The following is a 26,481-nucleotide window of genomic DNA, read 5'->3' on the forward strand; positions in this document are numbered from 1 at the left end:
CATTGTGGGATAAAAGATACGACTGCTATATTACCACTACACCACTCACCACATATATAACTACTCCTGTTGTTTGAGCAATGGTACAGAATTTTTCCAGAAAACAAGGCAACCCAACTCTTCTCTGTCTCTCGCTTTTCTTTTCACCCCTTCAATTGATGAGTACTTCTTCCAATGCAATGTGGCGATAATTATCCCTCGTTTTTTTGTTTGTTTTTTTTTTGTTTTGTTTGAATGTTGCTGTTCCAGTCTTTGAAAGCAGAAAGAGGTGAAACTAAAGCTGGAAAATATTCTATTTATACATATAGATTTAGAGAAAACATATTCGTTATCCCCCCTCCCCCCATATATATATCGATATGATAGGGAAAGAAGAAGATAAAAAGATTTGAAAAAAAAAAAAAAATCCCAAAAAATATTCCCAACAAAACAAATCTTTTTGATTCCATCGGCAAGCACAATAACCTTCCATTCGTTGACTGACATAATATAAATATATATACATGAACGTGTTGTATTTAGGCAGCCCTCCCTTTTGGCTCCCCTCCATCCAATTGAAGGACGTACCAGAAGCGTACGAAAAAATTCACTTAGAAATTTCGTTTTTATTCGTTGTTTTTTTTTTTTTCGCAGCCCGCCGTTGGATGTAAAGCAACACATTTATTGGGGATCGTATAACCTTGTTGTTGTTTTGTTTCATTATTATTTTTTTTTAAATATGATTTGTTTACGTTCCTCCCGCCCCTCCCCCCTATTTGTTGGTACACGCTCGGGAGTTTATATTGGAAGTACTTTTTTTCTTTTTTTTTTTTTTTTTGGCGCTAGTCTCCTTCTCTCACTTTCGGTCTTCTCTCCCTCAATACTGTCGGCGATGAAGAGCCGGTCGCATTGTTGTTGTCTCTCCTCTTCCTTCCTGAAATCCTCTTTCTCCTTTTACTGCTGTCACCAGAGACTTAATTGAATGTAGCCGGCTGATGGGTTGTTTAATTCCTTGTTTCTAGAAACTTTATAGCGTGTTTAATAAAACGGAAAAGAAAAAATAACAATCATCATTAACAATAATCATAATCATCAATAATCATAACTAACATGCGAAATCGTTTCATCAGAGACAATGAAATCACAAAAGCAATTTTTGGATTCAAGAGCACACACGCTTATCACAAAGTGCAATTAACGCAATAACCCGCGTCGTTTTTAACGAATAGCTTTGTGACTCGCTTCGTTATGACTTGCTGGTGGTCAGATACAGCTGTACGCTTAAGCAATAACTGTTAAAATACGAATAATCAATTTTCAAAAAATTAATGCAATTTCTGATCGTGGTAACAGTGAGGTAGGAATGGGTGATACTAACCGAAGGGTAACATCAATCAAATGTAAGTTAATACAAATTGTCTCTTCACTATTCAATCGTACGCGATCCGAATGAAAAGACCACGACCCGATTAACAGGAACGGATTCGACATACGTAAGGTTCTGTTGAATCAAGTCTTGGTCTCTTGTTTACGCTCACCGTTAACTGATCAAAAATTTCCTGCAATTCAGACGTAATTTCGTTGCTCTCCGGCTCGCATTCTGTGCTTAACTTTTGCAACTGAAACTGGCGGATCCATTCCGTATCCGCAAGTTCAGTGTTCGTCACATTAGGACGCTTACGTTTAGCTGCCAGTCGTTTGGCGTGCGTTACACTGGAATCAGTTCGAACCAGAGATCGTTGTCTGACAGGCAAAATCACAGCAGCCGAGGCTTCAGATTTGTTTATTGTGGTGCCAGAAGGTTGGGTGAAAACTTTCCGAAGACGAGTGAATGCTTTCTTAAAGTGGCGTTGAATTTGAACTATTCGGCCACGTCGTTCAACTGGGGCAGGAGGCTCGACGATGACATCCCCCACAACGGTGACGTCAGGCGGCGTGCTCTGTCGTCTGCTTAGTTCTGCGCTGAGGTTCGACCAAGGCTCACCGTGGATAGAAAGAGGTCGTATAATAGCCTCTGCCGAACTGAAATCGACTTTCTTCTTTGGTAGTTCGATTAGTGGTAAACAACCTGCAATCATCAACATTTCCGGTAACTTGTTTTCTTTTTTTTTTTTTTTTATCTTATCTACTTTGTGACGCACGTTCAATCTAAAATTAGCAGCTGACGTGAGCTTGTCATTATCGCCAACGGCGTGCAATGTGCTTTGTGAATTTCAAAATCAAAGGGGAGAAAGGAAACAGGTTTACACCAACAAACTGTATTTAACTTTGTTTATGGTTAAAAAGGTTTATTCAAGGTAGAAAGTAGTTTGGCTTCTTCAGTAAACATTGTTTCCAACATTGGCTATAGTCTAGTAAATTGTCAAGATGTGTCGAGTCACGAGCACTTAGAATTATCATATTTTTTTTTTTTTTTTTGACTGGCCGTTAGTGTTTACTAATCAGCTGTCATTTTTTAAAAAGCAAAGACACACACTCTGTGAAAGATGTAGAAACAATCCATTTTCTACTTGAGAGATTCAATTAAAAGGTACTTACTGGTGGTTCCACTTGATATGGCGGCCAATCGGTTATAACTGACACCTAGTTTCACACACTCGCTTGCTCCACATTCTCCGAATCCTGGTGATGTTGGAGATAACTCAGGTCGCGATTCGCTCTCGTCGTTCGAGTAGCTGCTCATTGCTGTTGCCTCTAAACTGTCCACAACTATAACCAAGACACAGATAAAGGGCAAATTACTCTACGATGTGCTTTGTGACACGTACGTTGCTTGACTGAAGCCGTTCCAAGAATGATGAGATGATGGAGGAGCGCGCGCCAAGATCTTGTTATTGTGTCTTATACGCCTACGGGAGACCCGTTAGCCATGAGCTCACGAATATGGTCTTGTGCCCTGTACGGTCAGAATTGAATCTGCGACGGCAGCGGTTACCTAGGCGTGTTGATTCGCACCTGGAACCGTTATCTCATTGCTTCTGCTTCGATATAAAGGGGGTAGTGGGGAACTTATTTTCTGCTTGATTCACTTACAGAAATTTACGCAACAATTTTATCAGCTGTTGTGCGTTTTAATTTTCACGAACCATGTCATCGCATCGTTTATAAAAAGATATGGTTGCGGTACAAATTTTCTTTGTTTTCAAGCAAATCAGCGGAACCCACTTTTCGATGGAATTAAGTACTGAAAATCGAGCTCAATAGGACAAGTCACGATGCAATATGGCAAACACGCAAACCTTTAATAGCTTAAGTAGCATAATGGCATGCAGGTTATCATTAGTTTGACAAACTGACATGGTTGAGACAACAACGATATCCTTATCGTGACAGAGATCAAAGACGAGATTTTCGACATTGCAAAGTTCTCATAAAATGGTCACCTGCACAAAGTTAAGACGAAGTTAAGTTTTTTTTTTTTTTTTTTGGGGGGGGGGGGGTTGGGGATTTCTGGCTTGACTTAACCATTGCTATTGAAAGACAACTAGATGGGGATAAGTAACTAGTTCACCTTTGCAATGAGTCCTTTGAAAAAAAAAATTACGTAATAAATTAACAGTTAGCCTTTTACTGAAAATAGAAGGTAAATATGGTCAAAATTTTTGGAACACATGAGAATTGAGAACAATGGGAGAGTCAGATACAAATACGTGCAAGGCAGGGACGACATATTTTTTTGTTTTATTGCTCTTGTAAAAATAAGGATCTGTAAAAAAAAAAAAAAATGTGCGTAGTCGTTACCAGTCTCTTTATGTAATTGTTCGTTATAGTTTCACCTCTTCGGTTATTAGTTTCACTCGAGCAACCTGCCCGGTCAGTGGAAAGCACTTGAATCGAGCGAAGCTACAGTGCAAAACAAACACCTGTAAACAGTAAATAGCAGACGTCAGCTGAAATACATTAGACCTATGAAGGTCATCGGCCCTAGGTAACGTTATTTTGGCGTACGATTCCTGAACGTAAATTTTATTGGGCTTCTTTGCAGTAAAACATTCTTAGGGTTTCTCGCTTGCTAACGTCGTAATGTCGTTGTTGGCGCATATGATTAACAGTGCACTTTCGGTGAAACTGCAGTCCAGTTGGGTGTTTTTGAGCGCCTTATCGCGTTTCACCGTCCTTTGCCTCAATCTGTCGAGTCCGACGGTCGCTTTTGCCCTATCATAACCGGTGTTTGTGGTTAGGGAGATAAACGGCCAGCCGAGATTTCAACATTGTGGTTAAAGAATGAAAATAGAATCACATTGGATTTTAGTTTCCCACATAACTATTTATCTTGTCAGTTGGAATTAATGTGAAGTATATACAACCAGGATTATAAAAGTGCTCGTGTTATTTTGTAGCTAGTAAATCAGTTATTATTTCTTAGCAGGCACTGAAAAGAAGATATGGATGTACCCAAACAGAGAAGTAAAACAGCAACGAAAGTGAGCTTTGAAAGCTCAGATAGCCAAGACAGTTTCTCTACTTCTGAGGATGAGCTTGATTCCTCTTTCAACAAATATTCATCTACGCCACCTAGCCGACAAAATATTAAAGGAGTGCAAAAAAGGAGAGACCTCAGGGTACTGAATTCACCCAAATTGTCACTTGAAAAACTAGAAAATGATAGAAAGGAGAAGTCAACATTGGTCACACAAAGATGGCAACAGAGAGAAACCAGCAAACAACGAGTATCAGAAAGAAGATTGAAATGGATCACATCCACCGACAATGGAGGACCCATGAGTATGGGAGACAAAGCATTCTTGGATGGCTATGCAAGTGAGGAAGAAGGAAATTCAGATATTAATACCCCCAGCAATCAGGGAATAAAGGTATATACAAAAGTGTTCATTATCAACAGGCAATTAACCAATTTCATTCCAAACAAGGTTGAAAGTCGCAATCGATTCATGAGTTTGTGTTCCCGTCTAATCAAATTGCCGCGCAAAGTGAAGAGAACCGATTCCCTCCAACAGAGCAAGCAAATCATCTCATGCCAAAGCCGGACAGAGTTCCAAAATTATTTTACAAATCTTATGAAATCGTCTAATACCACGGAGAAAACAACCGTTCAGGAAGCTCAAGAAAAAAGTGAAGAAGAACTTTTGTGGCAAAGTGAATTAAAAGGTAAGCTTTTCATCACAGTGAAAGTCTCTTTATAGAAGGAACTGACGACTGCTCTGGATCCTTTATCGGGCGGGGCAGATCTCTTATGGTTGGAATTGCAGGCTTGGATATCTGACAGAACCCCACAAGAACAGGATAACTATCTTTATGTCCAACGTAAAAAAATTCCTGATATCTTAAAGAGAATCATGGAATATCGATTCGAACCTTTTTATCCGACTTCGTCGGATAATTCACGGTTCAGCGCTTCTGGGTCGTTCCAGGAAACAGTAAGTAACCCAGTTCTCTTCCTAATTTTACAGAACTATATTTTTAAATGTTGAGTTGTTCAATATCCACGTAGTTGGCATGCCCTGGCTGTTTGGACGCTTTCTGCGAGATGTGTTCTCTCAATCAGAGCAAAGCATTGTACGAAATTTCAGCGTTACTAAAAGAACTGGAGATCGTGGAGGAGCTCTACCCTTCTGGTCGCGCGTTGGGTCTCGATTATCCGCTTTACAGCAGCACAGCGTTTAATGATCGGCACAAGGCAATTGTGTGTTGGTACAACGTGACTTGCTTGTTGCAGCTGAAAATCGACATCATCGGTCACATGCTCGTCTCTCTTGGTTCAAAGGGGCTTCCTTGGCCCACGTGGCCGGCTTGGCCAATCGTCGATGGTATATACACAAGGGCTTCTTTTATTTAAAAGTTTTCAGCTTTGCTAATGCTCGTATTACTGTCGTTTCCCATTTTTGTTTGCCTTTAGGGGAGAGTGCCAAAGAGGAAATCGATATCGACAAGGAAAGAGATAGTTTCGGTCAACTTCCTGAATTGGATGGATATAGACCAAGCAGTGATGAAATACCTAGCCCGCCGATTCTTTTAACAAAAAAGAGATTACTCAGAAGAGAAAAATCACGAGTTCAATTTTTTATTCAAAATGATCCGTCTACGGCGAACCGAATAAATGACCATCATCGCATGGAAGAAAGCCCAACAGAATCCTGCAAGAGCGAATATTCTGGAAATGATCTGCGTCAGTTACTTTGTTTTGCCTTATTTCCCGCAATATGTTAAACTATCCATTGGTTTGACAGCGGAAGCCGACGCCGAACTCAAGCATGAATACATTACGGAACATCATCTTTACAGGGATGACGCATTTATTCCGCGTTCCAAGCCGGAGCATTTACGCCTCGACAGTTTTGGTGGAGCATCCGAGACAGAGTCTGAATCCTACAAATCTGGAGGGCTGGAGACGCCAGATGGCCGTTTGCTTTACAGACACTATATCGAGAGAGCTTTGAAAAGCAAAGGGCTACGCAAAATGCTCCGGTATGTTTCTTTGTTCGTTTTGAAAATTAGTACATTGAAAATGAATACCAGCAATTGCTTTCTAGTTGGATTGTCATCATCCATCGCGTGAGCATGATGAGAGCAAAAGAATCCTTATTGAAACCGGATCATTATAGGGGAAGTAGTTGCTCCACGTCTCCTTACTTGTATGAAGAATCAGAACCAATGGGAGGCGATCGTCAAGCAAGTTCACTGGAGCTCGGGGAACTCCATCGCTACGGAGCTTGGTCTGAAGAGATCGAGTCGTTAAAATTACCTCAGTATCGAACACTCTACCTCTTTCTTTGCCGAATGCCAATGGATGTCATCAGGGAATCTTTATGCATTCGCTTGGAACAAAAACCGGCTGAGCCGTCCGCCCTCAGTATTCGCCAATTGATGCAAGAATTCAAGGTATGATGTACAAAGTGCAGTGTTCAACAAATCAAAACATCTATTCTTGTTCCAAATACCTACAGGAAGGACTAAAAGTGGGTGTCATTTGCAAGCAAAAATATCGAAGAGATGTCCATTCGGTTATGCCGACTGATTATGATGTTTCACTCCATAATGCCCTAGAAAAGGAATTTAATGATATTCTGAAGTTAACTCTAAGCGTGAGTCCAATTCGTTCAAATGCATTGCAACTTTGTATTCAGTTCTTAGTCAACAATTCTTTGTTATCACACATAGGCTTATCTAGATTATTTAAAACGATGGGTTTGCATGGGATCGCCGACTAGAGCAATACAGAAGAATGTCTTGGAATCAGAATGGAATTTCACACGGTCCGTGTGTTCAGAAATTCCCGGCGGCGAAATGTTGGCTGGCAACGCATTTTGTGCAATCGCTTCATCGATGTTAAGCTCAACGGGTAAATACTTGCGTGACGGAATTCGTCGCCGTATGGAATTCCAGTCAGACACTAGCGGTTCGGAGACGGATGAGCGCTCGGAAAAGTATGTTTTATTTATCTAAAGAATAACAGACAATTGATATGCTGCGTTTCTTCTTTAAGGGACATGGCACTTACCATACTACGGCGTATCCAGCGAGTTCTTTCAGAAGCTCGCGATCAGTGTCTCAAAGCTGTGTCAGTTACCAAAATGATCCGGAGAGATTTAGAAGTAGCAGCCGAATTCGATATTAGTGTGCCAATTCCGGAACTTCTGGAACGTCTTGCCATTACTGGCCACGTCCTTCTAGTTTTACCACACAATGACAACTATGCAGTTTTTGTTCCCCGTTTGTAGAATCATGAACTTGTATCTCTGTTTCTTCTAACATTTCACATTGTCTTTTTTCGATTTCTAGAAAGCCTTCGAAGTCACAGAGAATATTTGCATTGTCTTCTGGATCTTTCCTCACGATCGGAGCCATCTCCGCGGTCCAGCGACGATAAGGAGGAATCGATTCCTCGTTATTCTCAATCCAGTGAAGACGATGCAGGTACACCCAAATTCATATTATGCCACTGAGACGCAACTTATGATGATTTTGTTGTTGTTGTTAGAAAACGAGGGCTATATGATACTACTTCAGACACAAACTGGCGATGGCGAAACAGTTGAAACTCTATGGAAGGGGGAAACAGTCCGGATTCATGTATATGCCTGTTTTCTGAATACTCAGTTCCAGGTGTAATATCCTTCTTACATTTCTTAGAACCTCAGAGACGACGCAATCCTGCGTTCGCACGTCCAGCGTGAAGTGTTACTGCTAATTGTTTTCAATGCTATTCATCTGTCAGCTAGGCGTCGCGAAGTGCAGGAGATACTCGGCCCTGGTCTTGAATTAAGATACGAGAATAGACCATCGAATTACGTTGTTGCTGAATCCCTCCTTCAGCTCAAGGTTGTATACTAATAATGCTAACTCACTCAAAAGTATTTAATGATATTGTTTTTCATAGAATGAAGTTATCTACTTGAGCCAGACAATTATTCAATCGATTGAAGATGTGGTGAATAAGTGCAACGTCCAATATTTGAACGTACACCTTCTAGACCCAGTAGAACAGGCACCGCTAATAAGCCGATGGAAGGAAGTTGTACGCCATTGTTTCAAATTGGGTTTCGAATTCAACAAAGATGTCCTGCGTCTCGTTTCTGGAAAACCAAACGTTGAGCTAGCTCTCAATGTAGTCAAACTGGCTAATTTATGGATGAGTTTTACTGTGAAACATAGTGAACGCGGCCGTGGACTTCGACCCAAATGGGCTACCCAGGTATGTTTTTTCGTAATGGAGTTCTCTATGCAGAATAACTAATGCATTTTCTGGAACTTCAAGGGACTAGAGTTTCTTGTTACCGCCTGCGAATCGGACATTACACACCATCTCTCTGATGAAGAGTTTTGCCGACTGAAAGAATCAGTCAGCCAATGTGTGCATCACGTCATAGGCTCACTGGATCATAGTTCCAAAATACAGTCTTTGTCTCCAGTTATCCGCCGGTTTTCCAAAAGCTCAAGTAGGCCTAATTAAAAGCAACTGAATGTTAATGTAAGGATGTACTCATGTTTTTTTTTTTTAATACTTAGTACCGGTCTTTCCAAACAGTTTATCAGCAGACGCCCTTTCACCTTCTTTAAGCCCAATGATGTCGAGAAAAATGTCTTTGAATATTTCTAGAGAAGAACTACCGATCTCATTTTTTCCTCTACCTCGAAGGGATTCCGGTAGTAAATGTCATGTTTTTCAGTAGCTATGTAAATTATGTTAATCACTGAATTCGTTGTTTTAGCAAATGATGTTTTGCCGTGGAAGCAGCGCGTAAGCCGCTCCATAGACGCAATCGAATCGCAGCGTGATGCTGCATTGGAAGAGGCTACATTGATCGGACGAGTATCCCGACAAACCAAAGAAGCCAAATGGCACATCCGTTTGAAGAGCGTCCAATTCTCGTGGCAACGTGGAGTCAAAATCGGTAAGCTTTTTACTATTAAACCCTTTTAAACGCGATGTGACCTTTCAGGTACTAGTGGGCCTGTGTATTTTAATGTCAAATTTGGGTTTCCCAGTTAGATTTGTAAGTAAGAAGACTAGAGTGGGTAGTCGTCTCGCGTTGTCCACCTGGGCCAGCCGGTTGGCAGTGTTATTGTAAAGCTTCTGTTTTTATGGCGGATTATTGCTCCATTTCTTTTTTCTTCTTTTGCTTCTGGCCTTGCTGGTTTGGCAATTTTGGGCCAAAAGTGGGTTTACCTTGATTACCAGGTGGGGCTGGCACTTGCGGAGATCGAGGTTTCACAGTAGTACCTGCCACTGCACCGAGTCCCACGGCGTTGAAGTAGGGTCGAATCATGATCTTGGACCTCATCAAAGAGTATTGAGGTCCTTGATAGTCGTACCAGTACATCCCTTTATATTCAAACTCTTGGGGAACTGGACCGTTCAGATACTGCCCGTTTAGGTTGCTAAATATCACAATAGCGTTCACAATATAAATTTAAAAAGAAAAAAACATTGTTTAGCGTTAGGAATCAAAACTACCTTGTGTCGCATCCTCGGTACCACCAACCACCGGTGTGATCACGGGCACAGTTACCGTCCAACCATTGATCCTGATCGTTGTCTGCCGTAGAGAACTTCATCGACGTATGATAGGAAAGCGAATCACCCGCATCGCCCTCGTAAGTTCCCAAAATGCGAATGTCATAGCCTTCGGCGTCAGACCCTATAGCAAAGGCGGTGTAGTGGGCCGTAGCGTGATTCAGTCCGAAATCCGTCAGCTCAATCAACAGCTCGTAGACCTGTTGGAAAGAAAATCGTGTCATTTTCTGAATGGTGTCCGTGATTGAGTTGTCATCTCACCCCTTGATTGGTAATCATATGGATTTTCTCGAGACCCAACCAGAATTCGGTAGCCATGTTACCGAACCCATGTTTATAGTCAGACCATCCTCGTAGAAAATTAACTGAGCCGTCAAATCGATTCTGGATCACCTGTTAGAGAAAGAGAATGAGGGATAGGATAATGTTAAGGCCTTGTTCATCAAATAGCAAATTGAATGCCATACTGTCCATCCACCTCCACGAGTTTCCATGTCGCATTGAACGAAAAAAGGAGCCGACGAGGAAAAGGGTTGAATGCGCTGGATGCCTGACTGTAAATGGCGCCCACCTTTGCTGAGAGCGTCATGACAATCCCGCGGGAAAGCTGATTGCTCTGTAAGCAAAATTCAACTCAAAGATAGTTTGGGAATGGTCTCCAACAATTGATAGTTTAATTCTACCTGGAGAAAGGCAAAAACCATTAGGTTGTATAAAGTGAGAGAGAGATCGGGCCGGTGCAGAGTCCTGGCTCTTGAGAGTTGTAATTCCACGCTGTATATCCTGTTTTGTGGCGAAATCCTCACTGCGTCGCTCAAAAATCCTCAAGACATTATTGAACATTAGCATGTTTGTATTTACCATTAATTTGTTTTCATTCATTTCTTAAAGAAGAAAATACTTAGTCAAGTTGGTCAGAACGCTGACGTTCTTGTTAATGAGGTTTAGCTCCTCCCGTAAGCTATTTGCCGTCGCTCGAAGACTGTTCATTCCGCCCAAAAGTACTTGAAGACGCGGGGCTGGAACGTCGCTCTCTGCCACTAAAATTGCACATTTTAAAATACAAATATGTTTTTTTCTTTTTGCTTGCGTTACCAAAAAACGAAAATTATGGCTTACTTCTAGCAGACATATGGGCTCCGCCTGATTTCGTTAGAATATGTTTGAGTTCAGTTTGGCCGGTGCGAACTGCAATCGATTCATCGCGCACGACGTCCAATAGAGTTTCGATTCGCCCAACGTCGCCTTCTAACTGCTGGAGTCGCCGGGAAGTGTCGGCGGCCAGGTTGCGCACCGTGTCTCCCCGTTCTTGCATTTGTACTTCAACACGCGTTAAACTGATGTTCCAATAGTTTCGTTTAAATCTTTCTTGATCATGGGATAACTATGGGAAGGCACTCACCGATAGTCAATTCCCTCTAGTTTGCGTAATGTCTGTATTTGCAAAGATTCAACCGACGTCATCCGTTCAGTAACACGCTGAAGATGAGCCATTAGACGGCTGACAGAGAAGGATGGTCCTGCTTCGTCCGCAGTTCCTCCTGCGCTTACCTGAACAAAATTCGATATGTAGTTAACTTAATTTTATCAGTTTGAAATTTGAAAGAAATACCGATGGTGTTGTAGCCGTTGGCATTGTCACCGTGGGCCAAGGTAGCCCTGGTTCGTGTTCAACATCATTCAAAATTCCTCCAGTCAGAGTTGTGGGCGTAGTTGAAATTCCTACACCGTTCGCTGTGAGAGACAGTTGTAGAATTTTTTTTTTTATGTTACGTATTTGCTCTGGAAAATTTTTTTTATTCTGGAACTCACAAGCCGGCCGCGGAGCGATCAAGTTGAAAGGCCGTAATCTGCGCACGTCATCCGTATCCAATTCTTGACCCACACGGTCATCAGCTCGACTTTCTTCGGAACTTGTGCCTGTGTCGTAGTGTTGAGCTTTGATTCCAACGAAATTCGCACTCAAAAGGAACAACAACAAAGCAAAGTGCATTGCCCCGCTGCTGGTGCGACATGCCAGCGCAGCAGAGGAGCGACCCATCTTGGGGACTGCCGAATCACAACTAATCGCACCCTTTTAGCTTCAAGTTTCTCCTCCGACGTTCATCGAATATTTTGTCTTGTCGTCTGAGTTGATGGTCTGGCGGCCTATTTCGAGTATTTTGTTTAAGATTGTCGGTGCCAGTTCAAAGGTTGTTTAGTTCGTCAACCAACGGCGAACGAGTCGACAACGCCAGATGCTTGTGTTGCTTATTTACGTTTCTTCTAATAAGAATGGGCCTAAATAACAAGCTGGGTTGCCAGCCCACTGCAGAGCGTGACCAGCGGGAAGCTAATGAAAGTGTTCGGTTAGCTATTTGCGTCACCCTAACAGTTGCTTCCCTCCGTAAAAAGAAAGGCTATATTTACCATCACATTAAGCTAGAAACTGCTATTTCAGTTACGAGAAATTCGAGTTGATTTCGTGTTGTCTGTATTTTTGTTTTTATTTTCTCAGGACAAGGCCGCTTTGGAAAGGTGTACGTTGCGGTGAACAACAAAACGGGAGAACTCATGGCGATGAAAGAAATTGCACTGCAACCCAATGATCATCGGACCATCCGCAGTGTCGTGGATGAATTGCATATTTTCGAAGGAATACATCACCCGCATCTGGTTCGTTACTATGGCTTGGAAATTCATCGTGAAGAAATGATAATCTTCATGGAATACTGTCCGGAGGGGACCTTGGAAAATTTGGTTGCTTCAACCGAAACAGGCCTACCTGAAGAACTCATTCGACGTTTCACGCGCCAACTTCTCGAGGCCGTCGTTGTTTTGCACGAAAATGGAATCGTGCATAGAGACATTAAAGGTACGACTGTTGGCGTTCGCCATGATGAATAAATGCGAGTTAATCTGTAAATTGTATTTAGGAGCCAACATTTTCCTTACTGACGTTGGTAATTGTTTGAAATTAGGTGATTTTGGTTGTGCCGCTAAAATCAAATCCCAGACGACCATGTTTGGAGAACTGCAAGGTTTTGTTGGCACTCAAGGTAAACGAATTTGGCATAGTTCTATGAGTGGCAAGATTAATTGTTATAATCTGGATTTTGCTTAGCGTTTATGGCTCCAGAGGTTTTTATGCATACGATGACGGAGGGCCACGGGCGTGCAGCAGACATCTGGAGCGTGGGCTGTGTTGTCATAGAAATGGCGACAGGAAAAGTAATCCGATTCAACAAGGATATTCGGAAAACCCATCATCATATATATTTTTCGCGTTTGCAGAGACCGTGGTACGAGCTAGAATCCAATTATGCTATTATGTTCAAAGTTGGTATGGGGGAAGTCCCTCCCGCGCCACCTACGCTTAGTGAGGAAGGCCAAGCGTTTCTTTCCCATGTTCTCCAACATGATCCAAAGCAGAGAGAAACCGCAGCCAATTTGCTTGAACACAATTTTCTAAAAGTAAGTAGTTGAAATTAGTTCATCCCATACTAACCGTGCCTGTTGACTACCGGCATAGCTTTTCTTTTTTATCTTAAAAAAATTGCTGTTACCAGGTATATCAGGAGGATGACCCTTCATACTCTGCAGTGACTCATCCTTTGGTTTCTAGTTTGGCGAATCGTTAATGGCGCAGCGGCAATTCTAAAAAACAAAGTTGTGATTCTATAAACAACAGAAGTTCCTTGTTTTGTTTACATTCCTCATATTCTATTCTTTCTGACTACTTTTAAATCTCTGTCAGTTATTGGTCATAGGACTTGGATAACGTATATGTCCGATCCAAACTCTTACGTAACAAGAGCAATACAAACGAATAAGTTAAAGTGCAAGCAATTGTCATGCATAGACCTGTTTTGTTCAATTTTTTGGTATTGGTTACTGTGTTTTAATTTTGCGACCGTCGTACGGTATATGTTGCTCATAGAGGAAAGTAATAAGTTTTTTGCCGATCGAATATTCGAGCCGATCGATCGATAGAGATTCTTCCAGTGGAGTAAACAATAAACCATTGGTTTTTTAAAACTCCTGCGGTATTTGTGTTGTTAGTACACTGGTGCACTTTAAACTATCGGAGCGTACTGGCAATTTCGTAGCGGCAGCAACGTCATCTAGTGTACGTAACAGCCGCAACTCAACCCCACCCTCGTTGACTATTCCTGGAGGTATATTTCATGGCTGAACCAAAAACTGGATTTCGCGTTTCCCGCCTCAAAAGCGGCTGCCATCTAGCGTAATTTTATTAACGCGCACGTCTGCATGGAGTTAGTAGCGTCTGCAAGCACTTGTCCAAACTCCGAACGTGTCTGTTAAAACGTGTTTCCATTTGTTTCTTCACAATATATCGTTACATCGGTATCTTCATCTGTAGGAATGTCTAAAAGGCGCATTGAAGTAGATGACAAGCTCAGTAAAAAATCGTAAGTCTTGTTACCATAGCACACGTTGAAAAGAAGTCCATAATTTTATTATACAATGCACAAGCATGGTGCAGTTTAGCATCTGAAACAACTATTTTTTCACATGCTTAAAAACGATTTTCTTTTCGTTGTAGTCGAGCATCCGGCGAAAGGAATAAGGATAGTGACGTTGATAAGGAAAAGTAAGCCGTGTGCTTATTTATTTTCTTAAGTTTAAGCCATTGTTTTTATGGTTTTTTATTTGTTCAAATAAGTCGTTTTGTCATGCTACAAAAGTCTTCTCAACACATCTGTTTTCAGGAATGTTATGGAAACAAAACCCAACATTTCTTTGGCAACAAATGTACCAGCACCTAAGCCTGGACTAACATTAAACCCACTTACAGGGCTACCCTACACACAGAAGTATGTGTCATGTACAAGTCATTTTTTTTTTATTTTGTTACGAATTTCTTTAAACCTCTGTTAGGTACTATGACATTTATCGAAAACGTATTGGCCTCCCTGTGTGGGAATATCGAGACAAGTTTTTTGAGTTATTGGAAAACAATCAAACTATTGTTTTAGTTGGTGAAACAGGATCAGGAAAAACTACTCAAATTCCTCAATGGTAAGCAACTCTTACATTCCAATAGAACTATGTTTTACAAAAATTTATTTTCTGACAGGTCTGCTGAGTTCACTCGGAAGTTAGGGGTAAAGAAAGGAGTTGCTTGTACTCAACCACGCCGAGTTGCCGCAATGTACTATATTTTTTTTTTTTTTTATCGAAACACGTATGTCTGACAATTTTAATCATTTTTTTCTAGGTCGGTGGCTCAACGCGTTGCCGACGAAATGGACGTTGTTTTGGGGCAAGAAGTTGGTTACAGCATCCGTTTCGAAGATTGCTCCTCTCCTAAAACTATCCTTAAGTATTGAAAATTTTATAAATCAAAAATCTTATTTCTAAACATAATTTTGTGTTTATTTAGGTACATGACAGACGGTATGTTGTTGCGAGAAGCAATGTCAGATCCACTCTTAGATGGGTATCAGATCGTTTTATTGGACGAAGCTCACGAACGTACACTTGCAACCGATATCCTAATGGGTGTTTTGAAGGAAGTCATTAAACAGCGAAAAGATCTTAAACTAGTTATCATGTCAGCTACCCTTGACGCGGGAAAGTTTCAATCTTATTTTGACAACGCACCCCTGATGAATGTGCCTGGTCGAACACATCCGGTAGAAATCTTTTACACTCCTGAACCGGAACGTGATTATCTCGAAGCAGCCATTCGCACAGTAATGCAGATTCACATGTGCGAAGATATCGTTGGTGATATTCTTCTCTTTCTCACGGGCCAAGAGGTTTGCATTTGATGGTGAGAGATATTTGATCAATTATTACATACAGTTTTATGCTGGGCAGGAAATCGATGAAGCGTGCAAACGACTGAAACGCGAAACTGACAACCTCGGCCCTGAGGTAGGAGAGATGAAATGTATCCCGTTGTATTCCACCTTGCCACCAAATTTGCAACAAAGGATTTTCGAATCAGCTCCGCCAGTCAGGCCTAACGGAGCTATTGGCCGTAAGGTGGTGATCAGCACAAACATCGCTGAAACATCGCTTACCATCGACGGTGTGGTTTTCGTTATTGATCCTGGTTTTGCTAAACAAAAGGTAAAATTCAAACTCGGTTAGAATAATTGGTCTTTTTAACACTACTTTGGTGGCTGCCTTATTAGGTTTACAATCCACGTATTCGTGTCGAATCCCTACTCGTTTCTCCAATCAGTAAAGCATCGGCGCAGCAGCGTGCTGGTCGTGCCGGACGTACCCGGCCAGGCAAGTGTTTCCGTCTGTACACGGAGAAGGCATACAAACAAGAGATGCAGGACAACACTTACCCTGAAATTCTTCGTTCGAACTTGGGATCAGTTGTTATCAATCTGAAAAAACTTGGCATTGACGATCTTGTCCACTTTGATTTCATGGACCCACCAGGTGTGTTATTTACTAATTTTAGCATTCTCTATATGGCTCTAATGTTTAAATGTCTACAGCCCCTGAGACTTTGATGAGAGCGTTAGAGTTACTGAATTATCTTGGAGCTTTGGATGATGATGGTAATATGACGGAACTCGGAGCTATCATGGCTGAATTTCCTTTAGATCCCCAACTTGCCAAAATGTTGATCGCCTCAACAGAATTCAACTGTTCGAACGAAATCCTTTCCATCACGGCAATGCTTTCCGGTAAGGCATAATTTAATTTAGATATCTTTTTATAATTTTATGCCGACTGAACTTTCATAACCGGGAACCATAGGGTAGCTTGCTTAGCATTTGTTTTGTTTCGTCTTAATCGTGGTGTCTGTGGGTTTGAATTGTTCCTTCTAGGACGAAGGACATTGGCATACTCTCCTAGGCACAGAGTGTGGACAATTTAGGGGTATAGAAAGGAGTAGAAACGATAGGCTCTTTTATTGTATCCTCTTGCCAGGTGAACAGAACTAAACATGAAGTCGGGACGCGCGGGCTTCCCATTTTTTTGGTCTTCTTGAAAAATGTGGGGCCCCACTTCCGTCTCTTTCTCTTTTTCTCTCCTCCAATTTTTTGCCATCACTTCATTGTTTGGATTGATCTACATTGCTGACATCGGAATACAGTCCCTCAAGTTTTCATGCGCCCCCTGGAAGCCAAGAAAGCTGCGGATGAAGCTAAGATGCGCTTTGCACACATTGACGGTGATCATTTAACTATGTTGAACGTCTATCATGCATTTAAACAGAACATGGAAGATCCACAGGTACTACTTTCGTCCGTTGTCTCAAACTAATTGATAATATAATTCCTTTTGTTTTCCAGTGGTGCTATGACAATTTTGTTAACTACCGCTCAATGAAATCTGCTGACAATGTACGACAGCAACTCTCCCGCATAATGGATCGTTTCAATTTGAAGCGTACCTCCACAGAATTTACCTCGAAAGACTACTATGTCAATATCCGTAAAGCGCTCATTAGCGGCTTCTTCATGCAGGTAGACAAAAATTTCAAACTCTTCCACTCAATAATGATTTAACGGAATTTTTTTTTCTCGTTTTATTTAGGTTGCCCATCTGGAACGGACAGGGCACTACCAGACTATAAAAGATAACCAAGTTGTACAGCTACACCCTTCTACATGTTTAGACCACAAACCGGAGTGGGTTATTTACAATGAATTTGTTTTGACCACTAAAAATTATATACGAACTTGCACCGATGTCAAACGTGAGTCAGAGGACACTGTATTCATCCTACTTTAACAGATTTTATAATCATTTTTCCTCACAGCGGAATGGCTGATCAAGGTTGCCCCATCTTATTACGATATGAGTAACTTTCCGGAAGGTCCGGCAAAAAGACAACTTGAACAGATTATCAACCGCCTCGAGAGTCGGGAATATCGCAATTGAAAGGTAGATGATGAATTTTGTAGCATTTGGGGTTCATAAAAACTGAGATCCAGTTATTTTTACAAGGTTAACAAAACTATCTGTAAAATCGACTGGCCATCAGTTTCCATTCACTGAATAGGGGAAGACATTCCGGCTTCTTTCACCAAAATCAGTGACCGCTTATTCTAATATTAATTTTGAAAACAAGCAGTCGAGTAAAACACTTGTAATCGTGAATGAAACATGCCCATGTTGCATTGATGTAAAACACTGAAATGACAATATATGTGGTATCATTTCCTCCAGTTGAAGTTTCAACACACCGAGCTTCTCGCAAAAACTTTGGTTAGTTTTTCGTGAATTGTTCGGTTAGGGCAGCCAATTTCGCCATGAATTTAGCTTCTTCTTCTTTTGTTGAGCGCGTCCACGCCAATGGTAAGTGAGTTGGTACAGGACGGCGATCTGTAAAGAAAAAATTACGACGTAATTCAGAGCTGTCTTCTGTTGTTATTTCTATATCACAGCAATTTTTACTTGCTTCTAAATACCCAACATATTGCCTATCCTATCCCTTTACGTCACAAAAGTTTGCATCTCTTGAAGTCTATGCTTAATGGACTCACCCTCAAAGAACAAGCCAGATGGGAACTGTAAAGCAGCTTCTGATATAGCTAACCAGGTAGCCGTGTCAGCCCCTTGTTCAGCGGTACGAAGACGATCTTTCATTTTCTCATAAAAATCTGGCATTGAGGAACGAACTGCGGGTGTCTAAGAACGTCAAAATGTATTAATTTAAAACACTTTGATTTATTACTAAAAAAATAATTACATCAGCCCACCTATATAATAAAAAAAAAAAATTAGTCACGTGATTTTTAAAAAATAACTGGTAAACTTTTGCAAAAATTTGACTACCCTGGATGCATCGCCGAAAAATGAATATTTGGATACTGTTTGGCATACTGTTCCATCATTACCACCTAAACAATTGCAAAAGTAGCTACTAAACCCCATGTCAGGCGTACCACACCAAGAAATTCGCACCTGCTGCCTTTTGTTCTGAGCATATGCCATGGTTCCATCAAATTTCTTTTCTTTTTCTAATTGCCAATCATCAACATTCAGTTTCTGTACCAGCATGCCGCCACTTGACACAATTATCACTCGAGGTTGGGTAGCTCTAGTTGAAATTGTGATTAGTATACAAAAATCTCTTATATTAATGTCTTTCGATTTTATACTTGGACAACAGAGGAATAAGGGATGTTGTTAGCAAATGGGTCCCTAAAGTATTTGTTGCAAAATTTTTTTCATTTCCATTGCTATCGATTTCTCTGTTGTTTATCATACAGCCAGCATTATTCACCTGTTATCCAAATATGTAAGTATAACAATCTACAAGCTACTATTATTATAGCTTACTAAAACATTCAATTCTGTTCCACTCTCAACAAACCTCCTACCAAATTCAACAACACTTTTGGAATCAGAAAGATCAAGTGGATGAATATGGACATTCTGAAAGGATATATGTTTATGATGTATGAAATTATCTTGATCTACAAAATGAAAATAACTTACATTGTTCCCTGAAGCTTTTTGAATTTCAGACTGTGCTTCTTGTGCTGACTTTTTATTACGACATACAAGATGAATAGTTCCTCCTCTCTTGGCTATGTCTAAAGCAATACATTTACCAATGCCACTGTTGCCACCGGTAATCATATATGACTTTCCTGAACAATCAACGTTGAGATCAAGATCAGCAGGGTTAAAATTCTTACTAGCTGACTCATATCCCCCTCTAGATTGAAATTTTAAAACACAAATATGTTGTAAAATACAAACACAAAAACATCGAGGTGTTTGAAAACATTCTTACTTGGTATAATCCCGCAATCCTCTGGCAAACCATACAGCGTTTCTATAGAACGACATTAAAAGACTTTTGGGGTTTTTATTGATGTGAAAGTAAATATGATTCCCACCAATTCTATGACAAATTCTAAAGAATGAGATCCCCTAGAAGATAGCAAGCATTATATAAACGAAATGTAAGCAAGACCCAGATAACACATATCAACCTGGTTACGTAAAAAAAAAAATAACAAAAAACGCTCTTCCATCTATCGGCTGAAAGATGAATTACAGAATTTGGCTCATCGGACGATTTTGACCAGCACCAGTTATTGACAGCCCCTGAGTTTGATTAAGTTATTGGTTTTCTCGTTAAACCAGGCATTTTTAAAATAATAAAAAAGCAATTGCCTGTTAGCGCCCCTACATTCGAATTAGTTTTTTACGTTTCGTTCGGAAACTATAAAGCCAATTGAAAAACAAACTTGATTTCCGTGATTACCATTCAATTTGAATCGAAATTATGTAATTTCAGCAAACTTTGAAATTAGCAAAAATGAAAAAGTGGAAGGCTATACCACATGGAAGGCCTTCCCACTTCAAAATCCGCAAAAAAATGAAAACTCCTAGAATACGATAAAAATCACGCAGAACATTCAAAATTAAACGCTGATTTCGATAAAGTGGTTTGTTATGTCGTCAAACCAGACCTGCCGTAATCGCGATTGAAAATTAATCACGATTGCGATTTCGATTAAAAATTTTAATCGGCGATCAAATTATTTTAAAATGATCGAAATCGGCGATTAAAGTGGAAAAAACTTAATTTTTAATCGCGATTATTTCACGATTATTTAGCGACATCTATGAACGGTAGATGAGACTATATGAAAGTCTACTCATAGCTTTGTCATTTTTGTAGCAGACGCTTTTTTTTAATTTTCACTTGTTTCAATTTTTTCAATTTAAACAATGGCAAGTTATTTTCTTACTGCTAGATGGCGGTCAAAAGTAATCGGAAAAACAATCGCTAAGAAATTTAATCGCCGATCAAATTTTTTCAACAGACGAATATAGCAATCCGTATATGGCAATCCGTTTTTATGGCAATCCGTTTTACACAAAAAAAAAAAAAAAAAAGCGCACTTTTTTCTTTTTTTCCGACACGTAGCCATCTACCGCTCAGACTCGTTATTACTGGCGTACGCAATTTCAGTCCATTGGATGCCATTCGCAGTTAGTTCAGTAGCGTGGATGGAGAATAACGCGTGGCTGGAGGAACAATTGAAAAATGGATAAGATAATACAACAAAAGAATAGTAAGTATAAACATTATTATATTGGTTTTCAATTATTAATTATTGTTTATTAGATCAAGTTATGAAGCTGCAGGCCCAATTATTGGAACAACACAAAATATTAGATAACAGCAAAGCTAAGGATGGTAAGGCCTGATGTATGTAATGATTCTATTTATTTGCTTTTATTCATTTGTGTTTTGTAGCTCAAATTTTGAGTCTACAAGCTCACCTAGGGGAAAAGAACAAATTGGAACAGAACAGTTTCCAAACAGTGAAGGAGGTTTTTCCAAACTCATCCCTAACTGAACATGAGGATGAATTGGCATTAGGCGAACACAGTCAGGTACCAAAACGTTTCAAATAAGAATTCAAATTAAGTATAGAATTTTAACAAACAATTATTTATTGTTTAGTTATTCAGTCTACCACTTGACAGTGTGTTAAAGTTAAATTCTTTTAGTGCTGCACTAAAAGAATTGTTAGTAATAAGTCCATGCAGCGAAGGAAGTGAACAATTGTGGGACCGTATTTGGGCTGAAAATGGGTGTGGTATGGAAACCGAGATATGGCACGAGTTCAACATAAAACATGGATTAGGTACTTTTCGGTTTTTTGTCTATTGAAAAAGTATTTTTAATGCTATTATTTTGCATTGACAGAATTTTAGCAGGGGATCAAGTCAACTCTGGAAGTGTTACAGGATGGAAAAGTCAGCCTACAGTTGAAAAACACTGAGTGCATTACCATTAAGGTATGAGGTAAAGTAATAGAGTATGCAAATTGTCTAATGAGAAGTACCATCTTGTGTGAATGAATCCTGTGTAACAGCAATCCTTTATAGTTCTGTCACAGCTAGAAGCCTCAAATAATTCTGCTTCTCTTGCTAAAGAACAACTTGTCCTTTACGTTCAGAGTGTTGGTGAAGCTGGGTACTTAAATGGCCCTAAAGATGTTTCATTTCGTTGGCATTGCAGCGATGAACATCATACATGGACTCTTTAGGTATGAAAGGAATTTTCTTGAAAATTTTTTAAATTTATGACAAAGCATTTCTCCTGCTTTTTGCCAACCATGTCTAATCTTAAAAAAAAATTTATCCACTAGGAAAGGATTTTCAGCATACTGGGAACACAACTATCAACAATGCAACATTCTAGGGGTGCTATTTTATCATTCAAGAGCCTTATACAATGATTTTCAACTGCAATTTGTATGGCCTTTCCCAAGCTTCTGCCAGAAGTTGAATCTATGTCATGTAAGTCACATGAGCTACAATTGAGATGCTTAATGGTGTTGTTTTTCTTTTCTCAGCATAGGTTAAAAGTAACATTGGATCTGAAAAGATTCTTGGTTGGGGCAAGACACTGAATAAATTGTAATGATTGAATGGATGACATGACATTTCTATACTTAATTTGGATTCCCGAGACGGTATTTTATATTTAAAAAATTGAAGTGCATATCTGGGCTCCCTTCCTTTCCGTAGCCCCGTTTCCCCTTGACTCGTAATAAGCCCGTAGGGGGTCATGCCCCTACTGTACGGTATATATAAAAACAACATATACCGAGGTTTGGAGGGCTCTGGCCGGAAAGGGGACGTGGATGTCCGCTTAGTCCGATGATGTGTTCACGGAGGGCTCTGTGGCTACCCACAAATCCGAACTAAAGGTTAATCGCTCCTGTAAAAATGTTCCAAATCTTCAGCTCTTCTTCCGGCTTCTCTTAGCCAATCACCGGGTAATCTCCCCGGTGGGTCAACAAGGCAGTGTCTCCCCCTGCCTGGGTTGACGGCAACTTTTGAAAGGGCTATTGTGCCTTTTTAAAGTTGCAAAAATAATTGTAACGTGCAGAGAATTCTCAATAAATTTTTTTTTCATAAAAAATTTTTTGCAAATTTTGTTTTAAACTTCATTGTCATCATTTTCCTTCATTGTCTGTGTTCACACATTACATTTATCAATTTTTTTTTATTCAGCTTTGCACAATTCAATTTTATTGTTTTTGCCACCGTTGTATCGTTTATCTGTAAGTATTCAATTATTATTTATTACACTTTTTGAATTCATGAACTTAGACAAGGAACAACGTGTAATATCTTGATATTTTCTGAAGTAATTTTGTATTTGTATATTGTTTTACTGGCATGGGAATCGATCCTCAAACATTCAGCGTGCAACGCCGATGCTCTAACATTGAGCCACGAGATACATCTAGATTTTTTATTATTGCATATCATATGTTATCGTCTAGGATGTTTATGCAGTCTTTCACAACTATATGTTTATCTTTGTATTGCTTTTATAATGTCCATAGCTCTGTGGTAGAGCATTCAGCTGCGATAACTGTTACCCTGGGTTCAAACCTTACTAGATGTATAAAAATCTACATCTCAATGGAGAAAATAATATGGCAGTATTGCATTTCAGTTTTATTCAAAGTGTTAATACAAGTCCGCAAGCGACTAGAAAAAAGCCAACTTGACATCATATGATTCATGGCTCATTGGTAAAGCATCGGCGCGGAATGCCGAACATCTAGGGTTCGATCCCTGGATAATAATTGAATGCTTACAGATGAACTATGCTTACAGGAAACAATGCTTACCATTAAACGTGGCATAAACAATAAACGAGAATTGAGAAAGCTAAATAAAAAAAAGATGATAAATGTAATGTGTGAAAACAGACAGTGAAAGAAACAAAATTTGCAAAAAAATTTTATAAAAAAAAATTTATTGACAATTCTCTGCACATTACAATTATTTTTGCAACTTTAAATAGGCACAATAGCCCTTTCAAAAGTTGCCGTCAACCCAGGCAGGGGGAGACACTGCCTTGTTGACCCACCGGGGAGATTACCCGGTGATTGGCTAAGAGAAGCCGGAAGAAGAGCTGAAGATTTGGAACATTTTTACAGGAGCGATTAACCTTTAGTTCGGATTTGTGGGTAGCCACAGAGCCCTCCGTGAACACATCATCGGACTAAGCGGACATCCACGTCCCCTTTCCGGCCAGAGCCCTCCAAACCTCGGTATATGTTGTTTTTATATATACCGTACAGTAGGAGCATGACCCCCTACGGGCTTATTACGAGTCAAGGGGAAACGGGGCTTCAGAAAAGAAGGGAGCCCAGATATGCACTTCAATTTTTTTAATATCAAATACCGTCTGGGGAATCCGAATTAAGTATAGAAATGTCATGTCATCCATCCAATCAATACAATTTATTCAGTGTCTTGCCCCAACCAAGAATTTTTTCAGATCCAATGTTACTATTAACCTATATTGAGAAAAGAAAAACAACACTGTTAAACATATCAACTGTTGATCATGTAACTTACAAGACTCATAGATTCAACTTCTGGTGGAAGCTTGGGGAAGGACATACAAATTGCAGATTAACATCATTGTATAAGGCTCTTGAATGATAAACTAGCACCTGTACAATGTTGCATTGTTGATAGTTGTGTTCCCAGTACATGAAAATCCTTTCCTATTGGATAAAATTTTTTTTGGTAGATTAGACCTGGTTGGCAAAAAGGAGGAGAAATTCTTCGTCATAAATTCAAAATTATTTGAAGAAAAATCCTTTCATACCTAAAGAGTCCATGTATGATGTTCATCTCTGCAATGGCAGCAAAATTAAAACATCTTTAGGGCCATTTAAGTACCCAGTTTCCCCAACACTCTGAACGTAAAGGACAAGTTGTTCTTTAGACAGAGAAGCAGAATTATTTGAGGTTTCTAGCTGTGACAGAACTATAAAGGATTGCTGTTGTACTGGATTTATTAACACAAGATGGTACTCTCATTAGACAATGTGCATACTCTATTACTTTACCTCATACCTTAATGGTAATGCACTCTCAGTGTTTTTTCATCTGTAGGCTGACTCTTCCATCCTGTAACACTTCCAGACTTGATTTGATCCCCCATTAAATTCTGTGAATGCAAAATAATAGCATTAAAAATACTTTTTCAATAGACATAAAACCGAAAAGTACCTAATCCATGTTTCATATTCAACTTGTGCCATATCTTGGTTTCCGTACCACACCCATTTTCGGCCCAAATACGGTCCCACAATTGTTCACTTCCTTCACTGCATGGGCTTATTACTAACAATTCTTTTTGTGCAGCACTAACAGAATTTAAATTTAACACACTGTCAGGTGGTAGACTGAATAACTAAACAATAAATAATTGTTTGTTAAAATTCTATACTTATTTTGAATTCTTATTTGAAAAGTTTAGGTACCTGACTGTGTTCGCCTAATGCCAATTCATCCTTATGTTCAGTTAGGTTTGAGTTTGGAAAAACCTCCTTCACTGTTTGGAAACTGTTCCGTTCCAATTTGTTCTTTTCCCCTAGCTGAGCTTGTAGACTCAAAATTTGAGCTACAAAACACAAATGAATAAAAGCAAATAAATAGAATCATTATGTATTAGGCCTTACCATCCTTAGCTTTGCTGTTATCTAATAATTTGTGCTGTTGCAATAATTGAGCCTGCAGGTCCATAATTTGATCTAATAAACAATAATTAATAATTCAAAACAAATATAATAATGTTTATACTTACCATCCTTTTGTTGTATTATCTTATCCATTTTTCAATTGTTCCTCCAGCCACGCGTTATTCTCCATCCACGCTACTGAACTAACTGCGAATGGCATCCAATGGACTGAAATTGCCTACGCCAGTAATAATGAGTCTGAGCGGTAGATGGCTACGTGTCGGAAAAAAAGAAAAAAGTGCGATTTTTTATTTTTTTTCCGCCATTTTTTTTTTTATGTAAAACGGATTGCCATACGGATTGCCATAGACGAATGATCGCCGATCATTTTTTTTGCGATTATCGACGGCTACCGATAATCTAAGTGAGAAGGCTATTGTCTTCCCACTTTTGTGAAAATCCGAAAAAAAACGATATCTCTTGGAATTCGATGAAAATCACAAAATATAACCCAAATTTAACGCTGGTTCAGAAAAGGCTATTCATTTTCTTGTCAAGTTAGCCGTGTTTGAAATACACCGAATATTTGTACTGCATCGAGCTAGCACTGTAGGTACTGGCGCGCTAGCGCGGTATAATCAAAGTTGAACGCTGATTTTGATTAAGCTATTGTTTTTTTCTTGTACATAAGCAATTTTACCTTTCAAATTATCTGGTTCTGTATATTCGCCATACCAGCGTCAACTGGTACCCCCTGACCAATTAGCACTTCTCGATGTTAGAGATTTTCCCGTGTTATTTGTACAAGGAATGACACATGATGCAAACAGGACGCTGCCGGCCTGTGGCCCAAGAAAACTTAGATTTGGACATTCAGTATTCGCAGTTCACTATTCGACGATGCTTCAGCCTCGAAGAACCTGAACAGCCAAGCTGCTAAGTCGTCATTAAGTTATGCAAATATCCCTTCTTTCTTATGCAATTGGTTGACCAAATTTGTTAAATCATGCTTCTCGCCAAAACAAGAGGATTAAATCTGAATATAAGTATAGGGTGATTAAATGGTTAAAC

At 39.7% G+C, this 26,481-nt stretch overlaps 6 protein-coding genes and 1 long non-coding RNA gene across 12 annotated transcripts in view; 2 read left to right on the forward strand and 5 right to left on the reverse strand.

Annotated features, from left to right (window-relative positions):
* LOC130692099 (tectonin beta-propeller repeat-containing protein 2-like) overlaps positions 1–26,481 on the reverse strand; it is an 80,572-nt gene that overhangs the window by 36,017 nt on the left and 18,074 nt on the right. The window lies entirely within an intron of this gene.
* Positions 1,116–3,038, reverse strand: LOC130692112 (uncharacterized). Of its 2 annotated transcripts, none has more exons than XM_059495887.1 (3): positions 2,748–3,038; positions 2,518–2,673; positions 1,116–2,047 (listed from the first exon to the last, which is right to left on the reverse strand). In XM_059495887.1, exons 2-3 carry the CDS (start codon positions 2,660–2,662, stop codon positions 1,449–1,451), a joined length of 744 nt encoding a protein of 247 aa, XP_059351870.1. In that variant the 5' UTR covers positions 2,663–2,673; positions 2,748–3,038; the 3' UTR covers positions 1,116–1,448. The 2 variants fall into 2 exon arrangements, with proteins under 2 accessions (XP_059351870.1, XP_057371170.1); XM_057515187.2 differs by having other exon boundaries at positions 2,518–2,688; positions 2,748–3,037.
* LOC130692098 (mitogen-activated protein kinase kinase kinase 4-like) lies at positions 2,051–13,779 on the forward strand. Of its 4 annotated transcripts, none has more exons than XM_059495859.1 (23): positions 2,051–2,068; positions 4,346–4,793; positions 4,851–5,088; positions 5,167–5,357; positions 5,432–5,747; positions 5,837–6,106; positions 6,168–6,405; positions 6,471–6,819; positions 6,885–7,022; positions 7,099–7,364; positions 7,424–7,650; positions 7,720–7,854; positions 7,919–8,010; positions 8,071–8,259; positions 8,318–8,632; positions 8,696–8,876; positions 8,947–9,084; positions 9,150–9,332; positions 12,453–12,809; positions 12,871–12,993; positions 13,059–13,165; positions 13,229–13,408; positions 13,504–13,779. In XM_059495859.1, exons 2-23 carry the CDS (start codon positions 4,365–4,367, stop codon positions 13,573–13,575), a joined length of 4,734 nt encoding a protein of 1,577 aa, XP_059351842.1. In that variant the 5' UTR covers positions 2,051–2,068; positions 4,346–4,364; the 3' UTR covers positions 13,576–13,779. The 4 variants fall into 4 exon arrangements, with proteins under 4 accessions (XP_059351842.1, XP_057371151.1, XP_059351840.1 ...); XM_057515168.2 differs by lacking the exon at positions 2,051–2,068 and adding an exon at positions 3,943–4,275; XM_059495857.1 differs by lacking the exon at positions 2,051–2,068 and adding an exon at positions 3,965–4,275 and having other exon boundaries at positions 4,349–4,793.
* Positions 9,382–12,041, reverse strand: LOC130692107 (fibrinogen C domain-containing protein 1-like). Its single transcript, XM_057515181.2, has 10 exons — positions 11,768–12,041; positions 11,568–11,689; positions 11,358–11,506; positions 11,075–11,292; positions 10,857–10,995; positions 10,639–10,778; positions 10,423–10,571; positions 10,217–10,348; positions 9,896–10,155; positions 9,382–9,819 (listed from the first exon to the last, which is right to left on the reverse strand). The coding sequence occupies exons 1-10, from the start codon at positions 11,994–11,996 to the stop codon at positions 9,531–9,533; spliced, it is 1,827 nt and encodes a 608-aa protein (XP_057371164.1). The 5' UTR covers positions 11,997–12,041; the 3' UTR covers positions 9,382–9,530.
* LOC130692105 (putative pre-mRNA-splicing factor ATP-dependent RNA helicase PRP1) lies at positions 14,211–18,108 on the forward strand. Of its 2 annotated transcripts, XM_057515179.2 has the most exons (15): positions 14,211–14,367; positions 14,502–14,549; positions 14,668–14,772; positions 14,837–14,977; positions 15,036–15,110; positions 15,177–15,281; positions 15,342–15,720; positions 15,782–16,036; positions 16,102–16,360; positions 16,420–16,611; positions 17,025–17,164; positions 17,224–17,397; positions 17,468–17,630; positions 17,694–17,818; positions 17,882–18,108. In XM_057515179.2, the coding sequence occupies exons 1-14, from the start codon at positions 14,321–14,323 to the stop codon at positions 17,813–17,815; spliced, it is 2,205 nt and encodes a 734-aa protein (XP_057371162.1). In that variant the 5' UTR covers positions 14,211–14,320; the 3' UTR covers positions 17,816–17,818; positions 17,882–18,108. The 2 variants fall into 2 exon arrangements, with proteins under 2 accessions (XP_057371162.1, XP_059351853.1); XM_059495870.1 differs by lacking the exon at positions 14,502–14,549 and having other exon boundaries at positions 14,218–14,367.
* LOC130692122 (dehydrogenase/reductase SDR family member 12-like) overlaps positions 18,009–26,481 on the reverse strand; it is a 70,439-nt gene continuing 61,966 nt past the window's right edge. Inside the window, exons 2-10 of the mRNA XM_057515195.2 lie at positions 19,680–19,802; positions 19,379–19,601; positions 19,220–19,315; positions 19,039–19,163; positions 18,842–18,977; positions 18,713–18,777; positions 18,627–18,636; positions 18,421–18,565; positions 18,009–18,259 (exon numbers count right to left, since the gene is read on the reverse strand). Coding sequence (XP_057371178.1) covers positions 18,144–18,259; positions 18,421–18,565; positions 18,627–18,636; positions 18,713–18,777; positions 18,842–18,977; positions 19,039–19,163; positions 19,220–19,315; positions 19,379–19,601; positions 19,680–19,735 — 972 coding nt within the window. The 5' untranslated portion in view covers positions 19,736–19,802 and the 3' untranslated portion in view covers positions 18,009–18,143. The remainder of the gene's footprint in view (positions 18,260–18,420; positions 18,566–18,626; positions 18,637–18,712; positions 18,778–18,841; positions 18,978–19,038; positions 19,164–19,219; positions 19,316–19,378; positions 19,602–19,679; positions 19,803–26,481) is intronic.
* On the reverse strand, positions 24,040–24,898 carry LOC130692115 (uncharacterized). Its single transcript, XR_009421607.1, has 3 exons — positions 24,803–24,898; positions 24,552–24,734; positions 24,040–24,480 (listed from the first exon to the last, which is right to left on the reverse strand). It is a non-coding gene; the product is annotated as an uncharacterized LOC130692115 (long non-coding RNA).

This window comes from Daphnia carinata, chromosome 1, assembly GCF_022539665.2.
Source record: "Daphnia carinata strain CSIRO-1 chromosome 1, CSIRO_AGI_Dcar_HiC_V3, whole genome shotgun sequence".
Classification (NCBI taxonomy): domain Eukaryota; kingdom Metazoa; phylum Arthropoda; class Branchiopoda; order Diplostraca; family Daphniidae; genus Daphnia; species Daphnia carinata.